The following is an 8123-nucleotide window of genomic DNA, read 5'->3' on the forward strand; positions in this document are numbered from 1 at the left end:
AGTTCTGGCTCTCACGATTGCCTTGAGCAACCTTAATTACCCTTTCTTCTAATCTCTTCTCCATTCCTTACCAAGTTCTCCAAACTTTTTTTTTTTTAATGCGATTTCTCTCTTGAGTTTGCCTGCCTTGTTCTGACTTTGCCTGAAGGTCTTGATTGACGCGTGCAATTATAATTATAAAAGATGATGGCTCGGGGAGCTTCTAGCAGCCTTGATTAGTACAAGGAGCAAGACCTGGAATACTTTATACTTCCCTATTTAAATGTATGTACATTTACATTAAAAAAGCCCCACTCTCTAATGTTAACTAATCTGAAGCTTTCCCACCTCTTTGTTTCCAAGGCAGACGTTTCTGTGTGATATTTCAAGGCAAACTCCGATTGCTTACAGCTTCCAAGAGAGCACAGAACCTGAGCAAATGTCAAAGTCTTTTTCCCTAAGCAGAGACATTTACAATGTGGAGTGGTCTTCTCGATGAGAAACAAATAGCATGCTCTCTTCGAGCTTTCTGTCGGGAGGTGTCCCAGAGAAGGTTTAATTTACCCTCCCAGCAAAGTAGCGAAAGAGAACATTTGTGGGGTGGGATGAGTGGGGGAGGGAGGGAGGTAGGTGTTGAAGAAAAACTTCCCAGAAACAAATGAAATAAATAAATAAGCGGAGGACTGAAACTCTTCCGCCGGGAAGTCAAAATCCAAACCCGATTAAAAAGACTTAAAGGGAAGTATTTAAGGAGGGAAATCCTTATCCTGTCTCCCTTTCTCTCCCGCTGAACATTCCCGTTTGCCGCCAGCGCAGAGCCGCTCTGAGCCATCACTCAGTGAAACCAGTGACTTCAGCCAGGCTCGGGGAGAGAGTCAGCATCACGCATCCTGTCCTCGGCATAGGGACGCAGCCTCGGGCACAGGCTGTCACTGCACGCAGCAGCGCTGCCTCGAGAAGCGGCCGGGCGAATGCAGCGTGTGGCAGTGAGGCCGGCACGGGATCCCTGTGCAGCTGGGAAAGTTCGGTACACGATTTTGCTGCTTGACCTCACACGACTGTCACGCCCAACTTTACGAGACTGTTTACACCAGGAAAAGCATGGCCAATATAGTTCCTTTCTCCTCTCCTCTCCTCTCCTCTCCTCTCCTCTCCTCGCTCTCGCCTCATCCCTCTCTCTCGCTCTCCTCTCCTCTCCTCTCCTCTCGCTCCTCTCCTCGTCCTCTCCCTGCTCCTCTCCGCTCTCTCCTCTCATCTCCTCTCCTCTCCTCTCCCTCGTCCTCTCCTCGTTCCTCTCCTCTCCTGCTCCTCGCCTCTCACTCGTCCTCTCCTCATCCTCTCCTCTCCTCCTCCTCTCCTCTCCTCCCTCACGTCAAAAAATACAAAGCATCTGCACTGCTCCTCGTCCTCTCCTCTCAGACTCTCCTCTCCTCTCCGTCTCCTCTCCTCTCCTCTCCTCGCCTCTCCTCCTCCCGCTCCTCAGTCGCCGTCTCCTCTCCTCCTGCCCTCCTCTCCTCGCCTCTCCTCGTCCCTGCGTCCTCGCCCCTCATACCGCCAGGATCCTCTCCCTCTCCTGCGTCCGTCATCGATCGCGCTCTCGAGCTCCGCTCGCGTCCCAGCGCTCTCCTCTCGCTCTCCTCCCTCTCAGCGTCTCGCGATCTCGCTCTCCTAGCTGGACCTCATCCTCATCCTCTCCTCTTCGGCATTCGCTCCTGCTCCTCATCCTCATTCCTCTCCTCTCCTCCTCGTCCTCTCGCTCATCCTCTCCTCCTCTCCTCTCCTCTCCTCTCCTCTCCTCTCCCTCATCCCTACAGTACGAAGAGCAGATTACCTCGAAACCTTCCAAACCCCTTAGCCAACGGTGTCCTTTCATCATTTTGCCAAGGTGATATTGCATTCAGTTCCTAGGGATTCATTAAATGGAGATTGCTAGTGCTTCCAACTCAGGCTTTGGGAAAGAAACTGTCCCTTCTAGAAAAAAAAAAATAAACAACAAACAACCCAGAAAAAAAATCCCTAACTTACAAAATCAACCTACTCCAAACACAAAAATACACTTCCCGCTTCCCACTTCCCTCTCATTTTTTCGTTTTCTTCTTTTTTTTCTTTTTTCTTCTTTTTTTGTTTGTTTGTTTGTTTTGGTTTGGTTTTGATCCACTCTCAGCAAAACAGAGTGGATGCCTCAGACTGAAATACTTTTGTAGTAAAATGCGCGTCACAGAGGATCACGTCTGTGCCTGTTGCCATTTTTCATTTTTGCTTTACAGAGACGTCGTTCCTCTCTGGTCCGGCACAGAAAGCCATTTCCAAACGGTCAATTATTGACCGAAAAGCTATTTTTCAAGCTCGGCCAAGCTCCTGCTGCCCGCCGGAATGCACTGCTCTTATGCGCACCTGGCAGCAGCGTGATGCAGAATGACAGGAGACTTCGGAGAGAGGAGTGAGCCGGGCCAAGTGGGTGGTAACGCATCGCTCTGATCGCCTTTCCTTTATTGGTAAGTGAGTCATCAGTGAGGTGTCGTAACACTTCACCGCGTCCCGCCGACGTCTGCTCCGTCCCGCCCGGCTCGGGGCGCGGGGCCCCGCCGTGCCCCGGTGAGCATCGCCCGCTCGGGGCGCGCTCCCTCCCGCGGGGCGGCCCGCACGCGTCGGGGCAGGGACGGCCGGGCACTTGTTGCTGCAAGGCAGCTTTCTGACCGACATTCTGCTGAACTAACTGGAAGGCCTGGAAGGGCTAAGGCATGCCCGGGCGCCCTTGGGTACGGGGTAAGCCGTGCCCAGGGCTGGCTTCCCTGGATCGATCCCATCATCAGGTGTGTTTCACTCAACACTTAAAGATCCAGTTTTGCAAGCAGGGACTCTATCAGAAATTTCCCCTCCCATTCCAGCCCCGAAATTATATGAATTCTGTGTGGAAAACGCCTTCTAGTTGCGCACTGCCTGGACCTGGTGCCGTAAATGGTGCGACCGGGAAACGCGCTCGCTGATCGCTGCTGCCTGCCGTGGGGGCGGTGGCTTCCCCCGCAACCGGAGGCGAATCCATCAGCGGGGCTCCTTTTCCGCGCCCAGAAGCGGAGCCGCTGCCCCGCAGCAGCCAAGGGACTGCCCGGACCGTCCCGACGCTCCCCTCCGCTGCCATCCCATCACCCCTTCCCAGCACTGATCATTACTATTCTGACGAGGCGATTTTGTTTCTGTCTGTGCTGCCCTTTTGGACCCAGGTGTAGAACCTCTAGTTAAAAAGCTAGAGCTTAGTCTGGGAATTGAACTCCAAATATATTTGTATATACCGCAAGGCTTCCGTCAGGACTGAGCACCCGCCTCTGTATCATAAGAGATAATTGATTTCTATCCTGCACAGACAGGATTAAAAATGAAATTTCTTTTGCTGAGGCAATTGACCTTGATCTGCTGGTGGAAAAAAGAGATGGTTTAGGTCTGCTTCTTCCCTCCCCCTCCCTCCATGTTTCAAAGCTTGGAAAACTTTATTTAAAAATAATTTTTATAGCTGATCTTTATAACAAAAAAAGTTTAGGCTCATATATAGCTATCTGTCCCAAGATTTATCCACACATAATGTAAAATAATAACGATGAGAAGATAAACTCGGCATAGTTTACACTGAGAAATCTTGATAAGGATTGTGTGCATTTGCATGTCTGTTCATTGCACATAAGAATGTATTAATATATATTAATATATAAGGTTGCATATTTATGTAATATATATACGTATTCATGCAATATGTGAGTAAACTCTAGACATTAATAATGGTCTGCCATGAGAAGTTTTAATGGGTTTCTCCACATGACAGATGCACACAAATCCTCCTGCAGACACTTCTTCATTTTCACCCTATATATATAAGACAAGTTTGAGAACTGACCTTTAAATTACCCTCACAGACAAGAAGCTTGAGGTGTTTTGTCAGTAGTGGAGAGATCCCTCAGAAGACCACAGGCATCATCTTTGCCTCATGTATTGCGGTATTTAAAATCAGACTAACAGAAAAAAATTAGATGTAAATGTAAATACTGCCCCTTTTGTAGACAGCTCATTTGCAGTATAAGCAAATGAGGACAGGAAAAGTGGGAAGAAAATTGATAAAGAGTAATAACAAAAGTCCAATGATATAAGAAAATAACCTATGGCATATTTTATAATCCTCACACAGCTCAAACTGTTCCCTTCTGTGAAATTTTTGCCTGCATAAATGCTAGCCAAAATCCTGATCCAAACTTTTAAAGATAGTATACGCTGTCTTTGTTAATCATATGAAAATGATATTATTCCTATTACTACTAAATGTAAAAACTAACTTTGCCAAACTCATGAACCCTAATTTCAATACTATTAATTGTCTGAGGACATACATTAAAATGAAGATGGCAGTAAGTATTCTACAAGCTGAAAAATGCCACAGTTGGAAACTACAAGTAGATTATTTTTCCTCTTATATGACCATTTTTTTAAAGTAAATGAAAGAGTTGTTTCTGTTAAATAATCATAGCTAAGGCTTATAAAAATTGCGTAGTGTCCCTGATAATGCTAAGACAAGAGGCTGATTAGAGGAAAAATAAAATTAGTCAAGTATCTTTGTATTGCTTCAGAATCTGGTAGAAGAAAAAAAACTTCCATAAAAACATTTATAAATCCATATGGTGTTTGTCATTGGAAGATAGGATGTACTATTAAGATTTTATGAATTCTGGTTGCCTCTTTGGTCGTATGACTATAAACCTAAAAGCAGGTGTCAACAACCAGTTGTGCCCACTCACACTCCAGCTCCAGGCTGGTTGTGTTTGCACTCCAAGGGAGAGGTCTGCTGCTGTTTATATCAGTGGAGTCTGATTTGCATTCATGGGAGCTGGAAGATGCCCTCCTTGCTGGGAGGAAGCTGTGACATGTCAGTGGTTTATAGCAAAAACTAACTTACTGCCAGATGGGGGAATGCACAGAGTGCTCCCTGACAAGGGCAGCTCAGCCTCTGTGGTGGGAAGCAGCAAGTGTCCCTGCCCTGAGGGGCTGGTGGGATGAGGGTGCAGAGGCAGTGGCAGCCTCTTACAAACCCACCCACTCTGCCTTAGTTAGAAAGGGAAAAGTGAAGGAGAATGCCAGGAGGGATGGGACAAAAGCAAAAGTCTAGGGATAGGATTTACTCTTACAAGCATATGACCCTGCTGCTGATTGTACTTCTACCCTGGGAGGACAGCTTTTTCTCCTAAAGAATTATTCTCCAGTGCAAATAAGAACAGAATCTGGCTACTTCCTATTTGGCTCCCCCAGCTCCAAGCAGAGGCCCTCGGTTTGGTGTGGGTTCCATTTAACCCTTACAGGTACATGGTGACCAGTTCACAAGGCTGAGTTAGGTGAGCTTTTCAGGAATGCTACCATGGGTTCTGGCTCTGCAGTGTCATGGAAGGACAGAATCCTTCCCCTGACTCAGAGTACAAAGGATTCTGGGAAGAGCCATGCTTTGTGAATCTGTCCTGGTATATTTGTGACACAGCACATGTATAAGTGGTATGGTGACAAGAGTCTCTACTACACCCTGTAGCAGTCTGTTTTCTCATATCCACATGATTTTGGGAACTGAGACCTGCCAGTTCTTCTGGAGACCATGAAAATGTCATTTAATTGGTCTAAATATCACAGGTGAGTGTCTTGTTTTCCCTTCTAGGGTTTTAGCCTTTCACCTTAAGAAACCTTATCTGAGTGACCACTCTTCAGATAATTGAGATGTATAATTATTTTACTATTCTTCAGGAAAGAGAACCAGAGAGTCCGTCCATGGCAACCAGAAAGAGGAACAGTTAGAGAAAGGCCTGGGGGAGAAGCTGGACTTGCCACCTTTTCCATGTGTTTGTCGGGGCAGAGCTGTGCAGAGGAGTACCCCACACCTGTAGGGAGGCACAGGGACTCTGAGGGGACACCTGGCTGAAACACCATTGGGTCCAAGGTAGGAGCCCTTCTCTGGGAGAAGCAGCAGCTCTACCCAGAGGATAAAGATCAGTTATGTTTGAGGCTGTTTCCTGCAGCTGTTGCTGTGCCCTCCATCCCCACAGTCCCAAAGCTTCCCTTGATGTCAAGGTGCCCACATCACACCCCACATCAGGGTGAACTCCTTACCTGCCGTGTGATGACGCACTTTGGAGCAAGAGGAGGAAAGTGTGCCCTGATTCCGCTTGTGGGCCAAAGATCCCTTCTTTCATCCCTGCCAGGAAATGCTGTGCTGAGGCACAGCCTTGCAAAACCCTGGGCTGTGGAACCTGCAGCACTGCTAGGCTGGCTTGTGAAGCGCCTTCTGCTCCATGAAGGAGAGTTTTCCCCTGGTAAGCCTGCTGCAGCCCTGCTTGGCCCCAGTTTCAGCCTGGGCTCAGCCTGGTGGGACAGGGGAAAGGAAAGACACCTTGCTCCAAGTCTGTGGTGAGAGACAGAATGGCCTGAGACAGGAAATGTGTGCAGAAAGGCAGGGAGGTGGTGGGGACATGCACCCACTGGGGCTTGGCCATAGCCACCACAGCCTGGGACAGCCTGGGACATCTGGCTGTGCAATGCCCCTTGTGTCTGCAAGCCAGAGTAACCTGTGCCTGATGGCTTTTTGACAGGGAGTAGGTGCTGTTTCCATATGCTACTGAAAGCATTTACTTCTTTGCTGCTCTGAAGTCTTAACTGACTTCTGTTATCCAGCTCACTCCCACTGAATGGCATATCTTAATTTTCAGCTGTAAGAAGGAATCTGCATTTGACAGAAACCACAGTATTACTGGAAAGACAAAACCATTCCTGTGGTTTTCTTCAATATGAATTATCAGAAACAATTTAAATCTAATTTTTGCAAATGTTTCTACATGCACACACACAATTTCACAGTTATTATCAATCATAATAGATAAGAATACTAATAAAAATACTTAATTATCCAATGACATATATTTGATAATTCATTATCTCTAGAGAAAATTGTTACTCTATGGATCACCATCTGTTTTCTTATATTTTTACATGATATTGTAATATTCTCTCTAGCCTAAGTATATGTACAAATTAATCATAGGCTCACCCAATTGTAGTGATTTTTTCAGTTTGGGTACCCAGAAATTGAATATATTTACACAGAATCTTTAAAACAGTTAAAACAGTGTTACTTACCAGCTGATGTAGGTCCATGTTTTATAGATTCCTGTATGATGGCTGCGTGAGAACCAGAAGACATTATTAGGTGTAAATATACCGTACCCTTGGGTACAAGGGGTACAGCATTGAGTACAGGAGAGGTGCAGCCTGTAAACTTTTCTGGCCTTGAGACCCAGGCTATGATAGCCTTCAGTGAAAGTCGGCGTGATGAACAACAACAACAAAAAAAATATCCAAGAATTCAGAAAGTAACAAGCATGTCTTTGAGTGGACTCTGTACTTTTTCCAGCATTAGTGACCTGCTGTAAACCATGTATCCCATTTCATGATAGTCTCTAATCAGAAGAATTGCAACTTGTGATAGGTTTGGCACCATCACGTGATTTAGTACAGCTTGATAAGAGACCCTGTTATAAAGTGACAGCAAAAGAGATAAGAACTCTTGGCAGATAATGGCAGAGAAATGATTAACCTAGAGTGGAGAGGTGCTATGAAGCCCAGAGAGGGGAAGGTTGTAAAGTTGTGGGGTCATAAGATCATACTGAGTGGATGAAAAGCCATACCAACATGAGTGTAATGTCTATAAACTCAGACTTGTGACCTGTCTTCTTGATGTCATCACCTCTTTGCACAGTGGACAGCAAGCATGGTTGTTTTGGCTTCTGTAAACACTCTTTGGATGGCAAAACAATCAAGCATTAATTCCTTAAGGGAGGCTTCTGAATGCACTGGGGATTCTACACTCTGACTAACAGCACCAGCAAATCTCTCCTGATAGTTTGTCACACAAAACCATTTTATTGCCCCAGTCCTCAGGCTGGAGAGTAGCTCCAGGTTGTAGCCATTTAGTTGGAAGCATATACTACTTTCTCACTAAAGAGCTTTACAACATGGTTAAACATTGATATCCCAGGATTATGATACGTAGAGTATTGCACTTACCTCTAAGGGTGTGAGGCACAAACCCTACCCATAGCATGTCAAATGGCTGTCAAGTGTTTGGCTTT

At 46.2% G+C, this 8123-nt stretch overlaps 1 protein-coding gene across 2 annotated transcripts in view; it reads right to left on the bottom strand.

Annotated features, from left to right (window-relative positions):
- The window catches only part of NR5A2 (nuclear receptor subfamily 5 group A member 2), an 86813-nt gene extending 79334 nt beyond the window's left edge, over positions 1-7479 (bottom strand). Inside the window, exon 1 of one of the 2 annotated variants that reach the window (XM_050977290.1) lies at positions 7132-7479. In XM_050977290.1, the coding sequence (XP_050833247.1) occupies positions 7132-7195 (64 nt within the window). In that variant the 5' untranslated portion in view covers positions 7196-7479. The remainder of the gene's footprint in view (positions 1-7131) is intronic. The other variant, XM_009088467.4, reaches the window with a different exon arrangement.
- Positions 7480-8123: the final 644 nt, after the last annotated feature.

This window comes from Serinus canaria, chromosome 8 (genome assembly GCF_022539315.1).
Source record: "Serinus canaria isolate serCan28SL12 chromosome 8, serCan2020, whole genome shotgun sequence".
In the NCBI taxonomy this organism is placed as follows: domain Eukaryota; kingdom Metazoa; phylum Chordata; class Aves; order Passeriformes; family Fringillidae; genus Serinus; species Serinus canaria.